The sequence below is a fragment of the Poromitra crassiceps genome, assembly GCF_964638095.1.
Source record: "Poromitra crassiceps genome assembly, chromosome: 1".
In the NCBI taxonomy this organism is placed as follows: domain Eukaryota; kingdom Metazoa; phylum Chordata; class Actinopteri; order Beryciformes; family Melamphaidae; genus Poromitra; species Poromitra crassiceps.
Genome location: NC_139623.1, coordinates 91,368,873 through 91,385,965, shown reverse-complemented (window position 1 = coordinate 91,385,965; position 17,093 = coordinate 91,368,873). Strand labels below are relative to the sequence as shown.

At 42.7% G+C, this 17,093-nt stretch overlaps 1 protein-coding gene across 1 annotated transcript in view; it reads left to right on the top strand.

Moving 5' to 3' along the window:
- The window catches only part of taf2 (TAF2 RNA polymerase II, TATA box binding protein (TBP)-associated factor), a gene marked incomplete at its 5' end in the record, with an annotated part of 57,862 nt that overhangs the window by 15,066 nt on the left and 25,703 nt on the right, over window positions 1-17,093 (top strand). The window contains 13 exons of the mRNA XM_083662391.1: window positions 197-296; window positions 1,780-1,865; window positions 4,284-4,419; window positions 4,570-4,724; window positions 6,081-6,195; window positions 6,428-6,537; window positions 8,364-8,429; window positions 9,416-9,542; window positions 11,813-11,938; window positions 14,570-14,710; window positions 15,709-15,819; window positions 16,660-16,710; window positions 16,876-17,069. Coding sequence (XP_083518517.1) covers window positions 197-296; window positions 1,780-1,865; window positions 4,284-4,419; window positions 4,570-4,724; window positions 6,081-6,195; window positions 6,428-6,537; window positions 8,364-8,429; window positions 9,416-9,542; window positions 11,813-11,938; window positions 14,570-14,710; window positions 15,709-15,819; window positions 16,660-16,710; window positions 16,876-17,069 — 1,518 coding nt within the window. The remainder of the gene's footprint in view (window positions 1-196; window positions 297-1,779; window positions 1,866-4,283; window positions 4,420-4,569; window positions 4,725-6,080; window positions 6,196-6,427; window positions 6,538-8,363; window positions 8,430-9,415; window positions 9,543-11,812; window positions 11,939-14,569; window positions 14,711-15,708; window positions 15,820-16,659; window positions 16,711-16,875; window positions 17,070-17,093) is intronic.

The window sequence follows — 17,093 nt, the reverse complement described above, 5'->3', positions numbered from 1 at the left end:
CATTCGTTCTCAATTATTTCTTAATCCGTTGGATATGCTGTCCTATGGCAAAAGTTCATGAACTATTTGAATCTACTTGTTGAATTGTCAAATTGGAAGGGAATTGACCTCATCCCTGAGTGATTGATGTACCTAGTACACTTGTAAGCTTATTAGGCTGTTGTGCCATCAGTCAATGTCCCCATGTGTTCTGAAGGGCTGATGAGTGGGTGCTGAAGGGAATCTCGGGCTACATCTACGGCCTCTACCTGAAGAAGACCTTTGGAGTCAACGAGTACCGACACTGGATCAAAGAGGTCGGAATTTCAGTTTCAGCTTTTTGTAGTGTTTTCTGTCCTAAAACTTAAGTTGCTTTGTGAAGTTTGATAGCAAAAAATGTATTGGGTCATGGTAGTATTGTAGTTCAAGATGCATTAGATCAGGCAGTTTTGCAAACTAGTTCAGTCTGTTTAAAACCATTTCAAGATTGGAGGTGTTAGCTTTTTTTGAAGATGATATCACCACTTTTGAAACGCTTCATGGCAAGAACATCAGAAACAACTTCAGTGTTTCCCCTACCATTCTACAGGCCTGGCGGGCCCACGAGGCCAACGGCGCCCCCGCCAGGCCGGATTTTATTAAAAAAAAAAAAACTTTATGGCATATTATTACAATACCACAATACTGGTGTTGACAGTGTTGACAGTAATCAGTGTTTCCCATACATAAAGGAATTTGTGGCGGGCCGCCACAATAATATTTTGACCGCCACAATAAGATGTTGACCAAAAAAAAAAAAAAAAAAAAATTTTTTTTTTTTTTTTTTTTTACAGTGCACCTGAACGCAACATGCAAGATATCCGCTGAATAAGTGTCCAATAAATGTTCATGTCATTCTGGCCAATACTTCTGTTATAGCATTTCAGTCTGGAATATGGAATATCTTTCAATAATCTATGATTTAGCTGCTAAATTGTCAAATACCGCCATCTGCTCGCTACCCAGGCACTTATGTATGTACTTAACCCAACTAACTTAACCTACGGTAACTAACTATCCGGTGTGCACAACACTGTCAGCCTAAACTCCGGCTGACACCCCAAAAACCTACAATCCGCTACAGAAAAATGTATATTGTTTGTTTATTAACTGGCCCCTCGCCTTCTATCATTTCACGAAAGTGGCAAAGCAAGTTCAGTATCCCTGACCTATCGGGAGAAATTTAGTTTGTCATTGTAAACCCACAGCACAGTAATGATGACATGTTCTTCATAGATCTAGCCTTTTAATTTTGCTCTTAAGCTTTCTCAAAGTACACCAAATTCATGCATTTTACTTTAAAATGTTTAAAAAAATCTCACGGGGGGGTATGCCCCCGCACCCCCCTAGGGGGTCTGCGGTCCCCCACCATAAATTCTCAAAATCCTGTGGGAAACACTGAGTAATAGAAGATGCCAAATAATTCAAAACAATAAGCATTTTGCTTTTAGGAGCATTGTGCCAGTGTGCAGCGCTGTTCCAAAACGTGTCAAAGTGTGTCGTTGCCTGGGAAACGCACATCCCATAATACAACTGTTCGTATCGCATCCCATAATAGTATGATGATACTTGGGATGCCATTGCGAACATAGATGCGAACAGGTTAGCTAAAAGTTTAGCGTCGCCACTGCAGCGTTTCGAAATCCCTCCAGGCCTGAACATTCTTCTAGGGGAAACACTGAACTTATATACATAGTTTAAATATATGAAACTGAATTAAGATGATTTAAATTGCATTTTCATGAATTTCCTGTTCCTCAGGAACTGGACAAGATTGTGGATTATGAACTGAAGATAGGAGGAGTTCTGTTGCACCCAACCTTCATCGGGGGCAAAGAGAAGGACAAGTAAGAAAACACATTCATTTGCGAGGGTGGCCATGCCAGGGTCCTTAAAAAAATCTCAAAATGTCTTAAATACAAATTTACTAATAAAATGACTTAAAAAGGATTAAATTGCCTTAAATTCAGATTGGATGGGTCTTAGATGTTTTTTAGCCACGTCACCCTGAGAATTGCACCCTGTGCAATTCCTGATTTTTGGGATGTAGAGACAAGCACAAGGATAAAACATTTAAAGACATACAAAGAATGAGGTGGGCGAATTTGGTAGTTCACTGATTCACTGTAGTGATGGCATGATGTTGCTTGCCGAGGAACTCATTACAGAAGTCCAGAGGAACTCAGCGCTGTTTGACAAAGACCATCCCCTCATCACTGCCCATATTTTGGTGAAGTCTAAAGATTAGATCTTGTTAGATTAGAATGTAATCCATGAACCATTTTAGAATTAAAGCATAACATATTTTTGTTGAACTATGAAGCTTTTGCAAAAAAGAAGAAGAAAAGTTTTTATTTTTATTTTCCTGAAAACTTTTCACGGACCCCCTGGCAAAGTGCCACGGACTCCTGGGGGTCCCCGGACCCCCATTTGAGAACCACAGCTAAATGACATAATGTAATGTAATGGCAGAGCACAGAAAGCCTGAGTGACTCAGTCAGTATGACTTCATATTTGAGCCCTTGGTCTCTTCATGGGAAGTAAATTCTCATCCCCACCGTTTTAAGTGTGTTCAGCGCAAGGACTTTGGGAGTCATCAGCCAATGGAGAGTAATTAGGCTGTTAGGTAAATATGGCTGACCTGAAGAAGGTCAGTGTAACTAAGCCTTGTTCTACCGTAAATTCCGGACTATAAGCCGCACCGGTGTATAAGCCGCACCTGCAAAGTTGACTATTTTTTTCTTATATAAGCCGCACCGGACTATAAGCCGCGGGTGTTTTAATGTTTTTTTTTTTTTTTTTTTTTTTTTTTAATTGTGTTTTAATGTTTAATTACCATATGTAAGGGTTCATGCACAGAGGGGATTGTCGGGAAAGAGATGGCTGTTTGAGGAAGCTCCCATTTATTAACATTTCAACAAAACAACATAACACAACACCACCTGTGTTGTTTTTTACAGTGCACACAGTGTCATACAGTGTGGTGAAAAGAGGGCAAGAGAGGAAATTAAAACAGAAGTGGATTTATAGTTAGAAAGAGTGCTAAAAAAGAGAGATTTTTTTTTTTTTTTTTTTTTTTTGAAAAAATCCATAGATAGTTATATAAGCCGCAGGGGCCAAAAAAGCCCAAAAAACGGGAAAAAAGGTGCGGCTTATAGTCCGGAATTTACGGTAGTTAAGATGATTCATACCATAGACCAAGAGCTTGTCTCTGTCCAGGGGTTCAACCTATTTCAACTCTTGTGAGAGCCAAGTAGATGTGCATGGTAATTGTATCACAGCTTGCAGTATCATTATTAGGGCAGATACACACAGGCCACAGACCCTGGTACTACAGTACATTATATACACCATTTGCCCCAGAAAACCAGTTGGATATAGTCCATATACCTCTGTATACCTTAAAGTGGACTGCTGGAAAGAGGGGAGTATCTGTGAGCAGTGTTATTCATTCTTGCCAAATAAACTGTTAGCTAGCTCTGCACCCCCTATTTGCCATAAATCACATCCTGGCAAGGGTAATCACACCAATACGTAGTCAGAGGCTGGTTGCTGCTTGGCTTTGAACCTATGGTGAGAGCAGGCTGGCTTATGAGATTATAGTTGTAGTTATTTTGGAGAGTGGCTGGTGTTTGCATGTGTTATTGGAGAGAGTTGGTGCGAGAGAGGCAGGCCCACACACAGAGAAAGTTTCCCCTGATTATATCGGCACTCTTCTCTCTGCGTGCTGTCTTTCCATGGCTGAACTACATCCATGGACATATAGGTCCACTCTATGCTGTCAACAGTTTGGCTCATAACCATTTCATCTGGAGTGCTGATGAGGTCAGCATGCTAGTTGTGGGAAAGGAGGAAGAGAGAGATGAGTGATCAAGAGTCACCTTTTTCTCCCCTTACCTTTTTCTTTTGACCTTTTTTGTTTTTAATTGTACCTATGATTGAAATTTACATTTGTAAAAATGAGGAAAACGCAGATTTATCTAAATGACAGTTGAAAAACAATTAACATTTTAGTATTAATATGGGCTTAGTTACTCTCAGGTCCTGTCAAGATAACGGTGGAGAGATCTCAGAATAGAAGCTGGCACTAGACTTCAAAGGGTGCCTTGGCTTGAATATTTTAACATGTTATTGTGTGCGTGTGTGTGTTGTACTCGACATCTCTGCATAATATACATGTTTTAAAATAGTGTATGTAGCAGAAAGCCTGACTTGATGTGCTGAAGGCCACCAGGTCAGTAACATTCCTAACACTGTCTTCTCAGTCCAACACCCCACCTCCACTTCTCCATCAAACACCCTCACACGCTGTCATGGGAGTACTACAAAATGTTCCAGTGTAAGGCCCACCTGGTGATGAGACTGATAGAAAACCGGATCAGCATGGAGTTCATGTTGCAGGTAAGATCCAACCAGGAGTCTCTTGTCTTCTCCATCTCTTTTCTACCTGTTTAGAATTTATTTGACTTGCCACATACCAATATTGTGTGTTGTTCAATGTAAGAAACTCGTATTAATTTCCGTTGTATCTTCTGCACACACCTCCCTTAGGTTTTCAACAAGCTCCTCAGCCTGGCCAGCACAGCCTCCTCTCAGAAGTACCAGAGTCATATGTGGAGCCAGATGCTGGTCTCCACTCATGGCTTCCTCAAATCCATCTCCAACGTCTCTGGCAAAGACATAGGACCCCTCATCAAGCAATGGGTGTATCCTTTTATTTGTCCCGCAGCAAGAAGGTCACTGGTTCAAACCCCGGTCTGTCCCAGGTCCTTTCTGTGTGGAGTTTGCATGTTCTCCCCGTGTTCGTGGGATTTGTGCGTTTCCCCCGGGTGACATACAGTAAAAACATTAAACCAATCACAACAAACTAATAATAGACCCTTTTACAGCCGAAGTCACAGGGGTAGTTGTGCACGCATGGCGGTATGCACAACTCTGTTTAACTCAAGCCCAAATGAGGGAGATCCCCGGAATACAGGAACAAGACGTCTTGTGCCGTATGCGTATAGGAATATGATGATGTTCACGGCACTGCAACTTTGGCGAGGCATTGGCTCCTAGACCCATCCTGACAGTGAGTACGGGTCAAGAAACCTCACCTCATTGAAAGAGTTAGCTTATTTGTGTAAGGTAACCTGTCTGTTGCTGGCGAAGCTTTAAAATATGTGGAGGAGGCGTCAGGATCTTCCATATTTAGTTGTAAAGTTGTAACTTTCTGCAACGAATTCGGCTCCGCCCACAAAATACGTCATGCTTTTTACAAACTGTAAAAGGGTATATAAGTCAAATGTCGTAGAGTTCATTCAAACGATTAACTTATCCTTTGGTCTTGATATAAAGGCAATGAGACCTTGGTAATTCAGACATCACATTTAGGCCTGGATGATATGGTTGAAATCAATATTGTCAGAATACGGTTCCTGTATGCAAAATCATGTTAATCAAATTAATGTTCATCATTGAACCAAATGGTAATGTCAGGTGTGATGTCAGACAAAACAGAAATTTTCAAATAATATTCCTGATACCGCATTTTAATTTGCTTGTTCGAAATGTTATAAATGTAGAAAAGATATGATTCCACGAAAGACAATAAACAATAATATTGAATCAATGTCCAGCCCTACATTTATAGTAGTGGTGAAATGGTGCCCCAAATTAACAGAATGGCATCTCAGGTTTGAATATCATATGGAATAACGAAAAGTAAGCTTTAAAAACAAGTAGGCCTACTTGTCACATGGTGGGGAATACAATTCTGTATTTGCACTTCAGTTTCCATAAAATTGCTTTTTGGCATTGTTAGGATTCCTTATAGAAATCATTGGTGTCAATGAAGAATGCTAACAAAAAGGAGATGCCTTTACAAGGATTTGTGTGGCTAGCTGTCCCATTGGAACATTGGAATGAACATTAGAATAACTCCACTAAGACATTACACAAACAGAGAGACACAGGATCCTTTGTCAAACAATGTTTCTTTGCTTTGATTGTAACCACAGTGCTCTTTCCAACAACATACAGTAGGCAGATGTTTTAGCCTTAACCTCTGCTGTACCCAGAGACCAGAGTTCTGTGGTGAAGTTCTTTGGCAGTTTTGCCTTCAACAGGAAGAGAAACGTTCTTGAACTAGAGATCCGTCAGGACTACACATCAACAGGAACTCAGAAATATGTGGTGAGCATTTAGATACAATAAAAAGAATATGTCACACGGGTCTGTTATCGCGCCCGGTTGCTCAATGACTGGTAGATTGTGTACCAGATTTGGTTCCGGCAATCTTATGCAACTACGGGGGGCACGGTGGTGCAGTGGTAAGCGTTGTCTCCTCACAGGAGACAACGCATCTTATGCAACTACTGTATTACATATAACAATTATATTCATAACGGTTTGTTTTTCCCTGTAGGGTCCCATCAAGGTGACGGTGCAGGAGCTGGATGGCTCCTTCAACCATACTCTACAGATAGAGGAGAACAGCCTCAAACACGATATCCCCTGCCACTCCAAGAGCAGACGGTGAGGTCTACAGTAAAATGTGTTGTGTATGCCTCAGTTACTGATGATGGAAAAATAATTTGGCTCAAACGTCCACTTGGACTCAAGAATGAACTGATGAGATTTTGGTGGTCAAAGTTCAAGGTCACTGTGACCTCACGACCACCATTTCCATGCTCGTTGAAGTGATATCTCAGGAACGCTTTAACGGAATTTCTTCAAATTGTGGTGAGGGAAAGGGGCGGAGCTAGGGAAAATAGGCCATAGCTCGGGATAGGAAGGTCGTGGAGAGTCAGGATTCGAGGGGTGTGTAGGGGGTGTGGGTGGTGGGAAAGGGGCGGGGATAGGGAAAAGGGGCCATAGCTAGTGATAGGAAGGTCGTAGAAGTTCAAGGTTCGTGTGGTGGCTAGAGAGAGTGGCTTGGGTGGTGGGAGGGGGTGTGGGGGTCAAGGAAGGGGGCGGGGCTGCGAAAAAGGTGCTGTAGCTAGGGATACGAAGGTCATAGAGCAGGGGTGGGCAACATGTTTTTTCCTGAGGGCCATACTGACTTACATCAAGTAAGCAAGGGAGATTATACCTGCCAACAGGTGTTAATCTCCTGATATAATAGTGATACAAATCCAATGGCTGTAGCAGATGAGATTTATTTACATAATTCTGCCTTTTATTGAGTTTTTGGGGGTCATTTTGTTTTTCTTTGAGTCCGGCCCTGGGGCCGCATTTTGCCCCAGGCACCAGGCCCCAGGGCCCAGGGCCGACATGACTGTAGAACATTTCTTACACATGAGATTACTTTTAGCCTTTTAGTCATAAAGATTATTGAAAGATAGCCTATTCCATATTCCAGACTGAAATGTTATAACAGAAATGGAGTATTGGCCAGAATGACATGAACTTTTGGACACCTATTCAGCGTGTATCTTGCATGCAGGTGCACTGTAAAAAAATGCAATTCCATCGTGGGCCACACACGCACTGTATTTTGCCCATGTGTGTCATAGAGGGTTGAGATTCGAGGGGTGGGTTGGGAGTATGTCTAGGGAGATGTGGGTGGTGGGAGGGGGCGTGATCAGTAAGGAGGTGGGGCTAGGGAAAATGGGCTTTAGCTAGGGATAAGAAGGTCGTAGAAAGTCAGTGTTCGAGGGGTGGGTTGAAGGAGTGGATAGGGGGCTCTGGGTGGTGGGAAGGACCGTGGTGAGGGAGGGGGTGGGGCTAGGGGAAAGGGGCCATAGCTAGGGATAGGAAGGTCATTTGAGAGTCGGGGTTTGAGGGGTGGGTAAGAGGAGTGGTTGGGAGGATGTGGGTGGTTTAGGGGTAGGGGTTAGGGCTGTCACTTCTTCCCAAAATAAAGTTCGAACAAACTTCGAATTGCCCGCAAAATGTTCGAATATATTCGAAGTTTTTTTTTTTTGCAGGCCAGGCCACCGGGCATCGGCCCGACATGCCCGATTATGCAGTCCGTGCCTGCCGGTTACATCGTATAAATATATATAATATAATATAAAATATTAAAAGAATATACAAAAGAAATCCTCAGCTGTCCTCATGGTCCAGTCAGTCAGCTCCTCTCCGCTGCTGTGCTGTGCTTCAAGGTATTTGTGCTTGTATGAGTCTGGACAGACTTGGATGTAGACTGCTGACTTGTTGGCTGAGGCATACAACCGCGATGCATTATTTCTCGCTTCCATTCTTTGCTGTCACTCTCCTCAGTAGACTGTGAAGCAGAAGTAACAAACATCTTTCAAATCAAATACATTTTTAAAAGCGAAGGTAAGGTGAAATGTTGTAGGTTTAGGGTTGGCTAATCACTGACTACATTCACATGATCTCTTGGTTTTGTTTCCCAGTAACAAGAAAAAGAAGATTCCTCTGATGAATGGAGAGGAAGTTGACATGGACTTGTCAGCCATGGAGTAAGACATTACACTCTCTCTCTTACTTCTGTGCTTTCTCTTGGTAGTTTCGTTTTTTATCCCGATAGGCAGGCCAGTGAAGAAGACATTTTGATCTATAAGGATGACCTGGCAGGCCGTCTTTCCATCCTCTTTTTCAGTCATAGACACTAATGCTGCTTCTCTCCAAATCAGCTGCTTAGATCACAGAGTGAGACGTCTGGCTGACTATCCTAATCATACCTCAAACACTAGAGTTGGAGGGAGATCAGAATGGGTCTCCAAGTTATTGTTGGAAACATGGTAGATCCAGTAACTGGGCTAGACTGCCATCATGTTTGCCTTGTCAACTTTAGCACTGTAGCACCTACCCCCGTGTATATACCGACCCCCCCTCCTCCCCCACATACGCACACCACACACACAAAATGTACAATACATTTACTGTGAAATAAATGTGCACACCCCCCCACACACACACAATTTGAAATATGTTTTTACTGTGAAATATCTGCAATATCTGACTCAAAGCATTGTTCACATTGAACAGTAAATAACTGCAATATCGGATAATATATCTGTATGAGTCTTTGTTTATACATGTGGCTTACTACTTATACATATACTGTGCATACATTCCTTTCATATACACGTATTTACAATAGACACTTTTTCACACACTTATTATTGTATTGTATATAGTAGTTAATGTAGATGTTTAATGCACCCCTGGCCTATGTTTGTATTGTTTTAGCATTGGCATACCTTTTTTGTGTGTGAGTACATTGAGAGTCAAGCAAACCAGAGCCAATTCCTTGTATGTGCACATACCTGGCCAATAAAGCTAATTCTGATTCTGATAACTATATCTCTCGAAGGTGTCAACAGACTGAAATATTGCAAGGATCCATGATTTTATCAATACTAACATGCATTAGGCAAGGCTGTTAGAATCACTATGGAGTTTTCTTAGCCCCCACCCTCCTCCTCTCTCCTATCTTCGGCAGTGCTGACTCTCCTCTCCTGTGGATCCGAATCGACCCTGACATGTCCATTCTGAGGAAGGTCGAGTTTGAGCAGGCAGATTTCATGTGGCAGTACCAGCTGCGCTTTGAGCGGGATGTAGTGGCACAGGTGGGCTAACTAAATAAACTAAGCTTTGAGTGGGATGTAGTGACACCGGTGGGCTAACTAAATAAACTAAGCTTTGAGTGGGATGTAGTGACACAGGTGGGCTAACTAAATAAACTAAGCTTTGAGTGGGATGTAGTGGCACAGGTGGGCTGACTAAATAAACTAAGCTTTGAGTGGGATGTAGTGGCACAGGTGGGCTAACTAAATAAACTAAGCTTTGAGTGGGATGTAGTGGCACAGGTGGGCTAACTAAATAAATTAAGCTTTGAGTGGGATGTAGTGGCACAGGTGGGCTAACTAAATAAACTAAGCTTTGAGTGGGATGTAGTGGCACAGGTGGGCTAACTAAATAAACTAAGCTTTGAGTGGGATGTAGTGACAGGTGGGCTGACTAAATAAACTAAGCTTTGAGTGGGATGTAGTGGCACAGGTGGGCTAACTAAATAAACTAAGCTTTGAGTGGGATGTAGTGGCACAGGTGGGCTGACTAAATAAACTAAGCTTTGAGTGGGATGTAGTGGCACAGGTGGGCTAACTAAATAAACTAAGCTTTGAGTGGGATGTAGTGGCACAGATGTGCTGACTAAATAAACTAAGCTTTGAGTGGGATGTAGTGGCACAGGTGGGCTAACTAAATAAACTAAGCTTTGAGTGGGATGTAGTGGCACAGGTGGGCTAACTAAATAAACTAAGCTTTGAGTGGGATGTAGTGGCACAGGTGGGCTAACTAAATAAACTAAGCTTTGAGTGGGATGTAGTGGCACAGGTGGGCTGACTAAAATAAACTAAGCTTTGAGTGGGATGTAGTGGCACAGGTGGGCTAACTAAATAAACTAAGCTTTGAGTGGGATGTAGTGGCACAGGTGGGCTGACTAAATAAACTAAGCTTTGAGTGGGATGTAGTGGCACAGGTGGGCTAACTAAATAAACTAAGCTTTGAGTGGGATGTAGTGGCACAGGTGGGCTAACTAAATAAACTAAGCTTTGAGTGGGATGTAGTGGCACAGGTGGGCTAACTAAATAAACTAAGCTTTGAGTGGGATGTAGTGGCACAGGTGGGCTAACTAAATAAACTAAGCTTTGAGTGGGATGTAGTGGCACAGGTGGGCTAACTAAATAAACTAAGCTTTGAGTGGGATGTAGTGGCACAGGTGGGCTAACTAAATAAACTAAGCTTTGAGTGGGATGTAGTGGCACAGGTGGGCTAACTAAATAAACTAAGCTTTGAGTGGGATGTAGTGGCACAGGTGGGCTAACTAAATAAACTAAGCTTTGAGTGGGATGTAGTGGCACAGGTGGGCTGACTAAATAAACTAAGCTTTGAGTGGGATGTAGTGACACAGGTGGGCTGACTAAATAAACTAAGCTTTGAGTGGGATGTAGTGTGGCACAGGTGGGCTAACTAAATAAACTAAGCTTTGAGTGGGATGTAGTGTGGCACAGGTGGGCTAACTAAATAAACTAAGCTTTGAGTGGGATGTAGTGACACAGGTGGGCTAACTAAATAAACTAAGCTTTGAGTGGGATGTAGTGACACAGGTGGGCTAACTAAATAAACTAAGCTTTGAGTGGGATGTAGTGGCACAGGTGGGCTAACTAAATAAACTAAGCTTTGAGTGGGATGTAGTGACACATGTGGGCTAGCTAAATAAACTAAGCTTTGAGTGGGATGTATTGGCACAGGTGGGCTAACTAAATAAACTAAGCTTTGAGTGGGATGTAGTGGCACAGGTGGGCTAACTAAATAAACTAAGATTTGAGTGGGATGTAGTGACACAGGTGGGCTAACTAAATAAACTAAGCTTTGAGTGGGATGTAGTGGCACAGGTGGGCTAACTAAATAAACTAAGCTTTGAGTGGGATGTAGTGGCACAGGTGGGCCAACTAAATAAACTAAGCTTTGAGTGGGATGTAGTGACACAGGTGGGCTAACTAAATAAACTAAGCTTTGAGTGGGATGTAGTGGCACAGGTGGGCTAACTAAATAAACTAAGCTTTGAGTGGGATGTAGTGGCACAGGTGGGCTAACTAAATAAACTAAGCTGTGAGTGGGATGTAGTGGCACAGGTGGGCTAACTAAATAAACTAAGCTTTGAGTGGCACAGGTGGGCATTCCCCTGCATTTTGTTCCTTTTTTGTTTTGCATTGTTTTTGCACCTTTTTCTAAGCCAGTTCGTGGCAAACCAGTGTCCTCCTAACTTTGTCCTGCCAGCTGGCTGCTTCAACACATCTTCAGATGAGAACAATTTGTCTCTTATCTCTCTCCTCAGGAGGAGGCTATCTCAGCATTGGAAAAATTCCCAACTCCTGCCTCCAGACTGGCTCTGACTGACATCCTGGAGCACGAACAGTGTTTCTACAAAGTCCGCATGCAGGCCTGCTTCTGTCTGGCCAAGGTGTGTGCGTGCATGTATATGTGTACGCGTGCGCTTCAGTAACATTGGAGCATGAACAGTGCTTTTACAAAAGTAAGCTTATCCTAGCTACTGTAAGCTAGGAATGGAGGAAGGGAGAGGAAGACAATTTCTTAAAAAAGTCTAAAATTCAGGACCAATAATGTACAGCAAAATATAGCTTTCAATAATTACAGAAATATGAAAGTAAAGAATAATAAAGCGATGAATAAAAGTCAACAATTTATAACAGTAAAATGCTACATGTAAATAAAACTACCGTAAATTCCGGACTATAAGCCGCACCTGCAAAGTTGACTATTTTTTTCTTATATAAGCCGCACCGGACTATAAGCCGCGGGTGTTTTAATGTTTTTTTTTTTTTTTTTTTTTTTTTTTTATTGTGTTTTCATGTTTAATTACCATATGTAAGGGTTCATGCACAGAGGGGATTGTCGGGAAAGAGATGGCTGTTTGAGGAAGCTCCCATTTATTAACATTTCAACAAAACACAACACCACCTGTGTTGTTTTTTACAGTGCACACAGTGTCATACAGTGTCATACAGTGTGGTGAAAAGAGGGCAAGAGAGGAAATTAAAACAGAAGTGGATTTATAGTTAGAAAGAGTGCTAAAAAAGAGATTTTTTTTTTTTTTTTTTTTTTTTTTTTAAATCCATAGATAAGCCGCACCGTTATATAAGCCGCAGGGGCCAAAAAAGGCCAAAAAACGGGAAAAAAGGTGCGGCTTATAGTCCGGAATTTACGGTACTAAATACAATGACAACGAAATAAGTAAAAACAAATTCTCTGAAAAATGAGCGTACCTATGGTTTAAGAAATTTTTTAAAAGTTACCCCTGATTTTGGCCTAATCTCTTTAAGCTGTGCCATCCAAAGCCAAGAGTTCCACACAGAAATCCAGACTTGCAGAATGAATGAATAATGATGCATGGAGGAGAGAGGGGTAGCTTAGCAAGAAGAGGGAGAGGGAAGGGAAGATTTAGAGAGAAATACGGATGGATTAAGAGATGAAAGAGAATAGGGAGTTAGGAGAGATGGGAAGGCCTTAGGCAAATGAGTGGAGGTTTGGGAGGTGTGAATGAATGACAAATGGAGGGAGGGAGGAAAGAGATGACATGCACACAACATTGCCACTGTGACACAATAGAGCCCTGATATGTGCTCGTCTCACAGCTGACATTTTGTTTCAGGATTCAAAGATGTTTGGTCACACAACTCCCTTTTCTTTCTAATGGGAGATTACGGTTTTCATTTCTTTTTTTCTTTTTTTAATCGCTTCTCTTTCCTGTCTCTCCCATCTCTCTATATCAGAGATTTTACAAAAATAACAATAATTTTGAGCAAAATGTTTAGTTCAAACAATATTGTGTAAAGAGCTATAGTCTAAGTACTTAGTCAACATAGATGCCAACCAGCAAGGCCACCCAGCAACTTAACCCTCCCCACACTTGTACAACTCCGTTCAACTGACTAATCCTGTGCTGTGGTGACAGGAAAGCCTATTCTGTGGATTTGGTGTATTCCAACCTTAACCCCACTGGATTTCCTCCATTCCACTTCCACCTGAACCAATATTTTCACAACATGATAAAGTGAGTGGAGGTTGAAAATGGCAGCGCTTCAGTTCTTTCATTAAGTTGCTGTGTTTGGCCACAGAACCCTCAATAGACTTCGGCCTAATGGCCCCTACATGCAGCCTGACATACACAGAGACACATGCACGCTCTCACGTGCACAAGGAAGCATGCACTCACACACTAACACACCCACACTATGTTTGACCACAAAGTGAAATATGATTTACATTAAATCTCTAATGGACCTGGCTGCATTGTGATTGGCTGGGCTGGATATTTGCTCGCATGCTATTTGTACGAAGTGTTGGAAGGAAGGAAGCAGGAACAGCCCGGGGATCAAAAATAGGGGGCACATATAAAAAAACACGCTGAAAAATGCAAACATCTGTAGAAAACATGAGTGACAATGTGCACATAAAATACAGATGTGTTCACAAATACACTTATGTGCGCACACTCATAAAAAAACAACACTTTCACGTGTGCGTGCGCTTGAGCACGCACAGACGCCATCCTGTGGACCGGTGGCTTTGCCCCGCTGTATTGACTTTACCAAATGACAACATCCTGTGTCAGTGACCCTTAGCCCCATATTACCACATTAACACAAATCCCCCCAATATCCTGTTGTAACCCAGAGACCACTGGAGCTGCCTGTCTTATACCTGCGGAAACTCTATGCTGCTCCTATGTGCATTTACCATTTACTTCTTAGTGCAGTTCTCTTGTTCTCGCCACAGAATTATAATGGACAGAGAGGACAAAGTTATATAAATTACAACATTCTTGAATAATCATTTGGGTGCCACACTCAATATAACTCATAGCTGCCATAGAAGTGTCGAGAGTGTGGCTCATTCTGCTCATATGTGTGCTTATATTTCATGTGCTCTGCAGGAACCTTGAATACCTAAATTTCTACTGTGAGGCCAGCACACAGGGTCCTCCATGTACAGAACTTGAACTGAACCACATTGACCTGATTGCTGTGAAATTAGTTGTGCTTAACTTTTGTGCGTGTAAATCCTCTTGCAGATTGCCAATGCCATGGTGAGCACCTGGCAGGGCCCGCCTGCCATGAAGTCCCTGTTCACCAGAATGTTCTGCTGTAAGAGCTGCCCAAACATTGTCAAGACCAACAACTTCATCAACTTCCAGAGCTACTTCCTACAAAAGGTGTGCTATTTGTGAGACAGTGGTGACCTATAGGTTGGAAAAGCAAGCTTGTGGGGGTACGGTGGTGCAGTGGTAAGCGCTGTCGCCTCACAACTCGAAGGTCCTGGGTTCGATTCCCACCTGGGACGCTGTGAACGCTGAAGGAATGCGTGCCCGTCCGCATGTCCTCGAGTGCCCACCGCCTGGGTGGGGTCGTCAAAAGGGCCTTTCTGTGTTCATGTTCTCCCCGTGCCTCCCGGGGGTTTCCTTCATATAGGAACCCCTTCACCAAAACATGCAATATCCTGGTTGCTGATGTGGTGCCTCCTCTGGTCGTGAAGGGCGCCTGTTCGGAGGGAGGGGAACTCGTTGGAATAGCGTGATCCTTCCATGTGCTATGTCCTACCGGTGAAGCTTCCCCTGTCAGGTGAAAAGAAGCAGCTGGCTAACTGCCCATGTCTCAGAGGAAGCATGGAGCCAGTTTTCGGCTCTCCCCAGATCGGCAGAGGGTGGAGCAGCAACCAGGATAAATATAAATTAGCACTAATGGGGGATAAAAATGGGATAAAAAAAATCAGGAAAAAAGAAAAGAAAAGCAAGCTTGTGACCGGATGGTTGTCTGTTGATTTCCCCAGACCGGCAGGATAAATCTAGGTGGGGAAAGTGAAAAAGCAGCGCTTGCCCCTCCCTCATTCCCACCACTGAGGTGCCCTTGAGCAAGGCCCTTAACCCCAACCGCTCTAGTGGAGCTGCTCAGTGGTCAGCAGATCAGACTGTGGTTGTACCAGTCAGTTTCTTGGTGTGAATGTGTGTGTGAATGTGAACAGGGTGCTACACACACACACACACACACACACACACACACACACACACTTAGTAAAACAGACACTAGTTCTTAACGATGTCAAGATCAAAGGCTTCATTGGAGACACAAACTATAATGCTCACTTAACGAAGCAGTGCCCTGCATTCAAGGTCCAGCACATGAATTCCTGCTGTTCCTTTCTTTTCCTTGTCAGACGATGCCAGTTGCAATGGCGTTGCTCAGAGACGTCCAGAACCTCTGTCCCAAAGATGTTCTCAACTTCATCCTCGACCTCATCAAGTATAACGACAACAGGAAGAACAAAGTAAACACACTCACACACATTCCCTATTTGTCTAACATACAGACTGACCACTATGAGGCCATTTACACCTGGCACTAACATGTGTTTTTGTGATCAGATTGCAATCGGATAGTGCTTGACCACATTAGCCTAATTTCATTTATACCTGGCGTTAGCATGCGTTTTGGGTGATCAGATTGCAATCTGATTGCAATCGGATCGCCCAAAATGGGTGTCCTCTCAATCCGCATACAGTTGCTGTATGCGGATTGAGAGGACACCCATTTTGGGCCACCCAAAACGCATGCTAACACCAGGTGTAAATGAAAATCAGGCTAATGTGGTCAAGCACTATCCGATTGCAATCTGATCACAGAAAATGCATGTTGGTGCCAGGTGTAAATGGCCTCTAAGAGACCTTATGCTGGACCTCATGAAGTATGAATATGGTCAAAAGAAAGCCTGAGACACTTGGGGCACATGCATACAGTATCTCATTTTATAGTTGATTTATAGATAAAGCTATCAATTGAGGTCAGATACATGGATGGTTTTGACCATTTCTGACCAGTTTTTTAACTATAATAAGGATACGTCCTGTTATTTACAAGCTGGGCTGCCTTTTCCTAGTATTTTCCATCTACATTATTGTGCCATTGTGTTGAGTTGACATGTTTTAATGATATCCCAGCAACTTGGAGCTACATAAAGCTTTACAGTGAAGTAAGTGAAAATTGTAAACACAATCAATTGTAACAATGGCAAAAACTAGGAAAAATAACTGAATTGTCCTTTAAATGAATATGAATTCTTTCGTCTATAATGCCTCCCTCACTAACAAATGTGTATGTATCTCTTTAGTTCACAGATGACAATAGTAACTCTCTGGCCCCAGCGATCACCATCCACAAAGTGGGTTTTTCATTCCTCCAGTTCTACTGTTTTCAACATTCTCTCCAAGGAGGATGCACATTTTTTCATTGATACTGAGATTTTGAAAGGTCTCTATACTTTCAGAGATTGTTGAGGTTTTCTCTCTCTCTCTCTCTCTCTCTCTCCCTCCCTCTGTCTCATCAGTTTTCAGACAACTACTACCGTGCAGATCTGATCGATGCACTGACCAACTCTCTGACCCCAGCCATCAGCATCAACAATGAGGTGCGGACGGTGGACAATTTAAACGCTGACGTTCGGCTCATCTTGGAGGAGATCACAAGATTCCTCAACATGGAAAAGCTACTGCCTAGCTTCAGAAACACCATCACTGTCAGGTAGAGAGGGACGTGTGCTTGCCT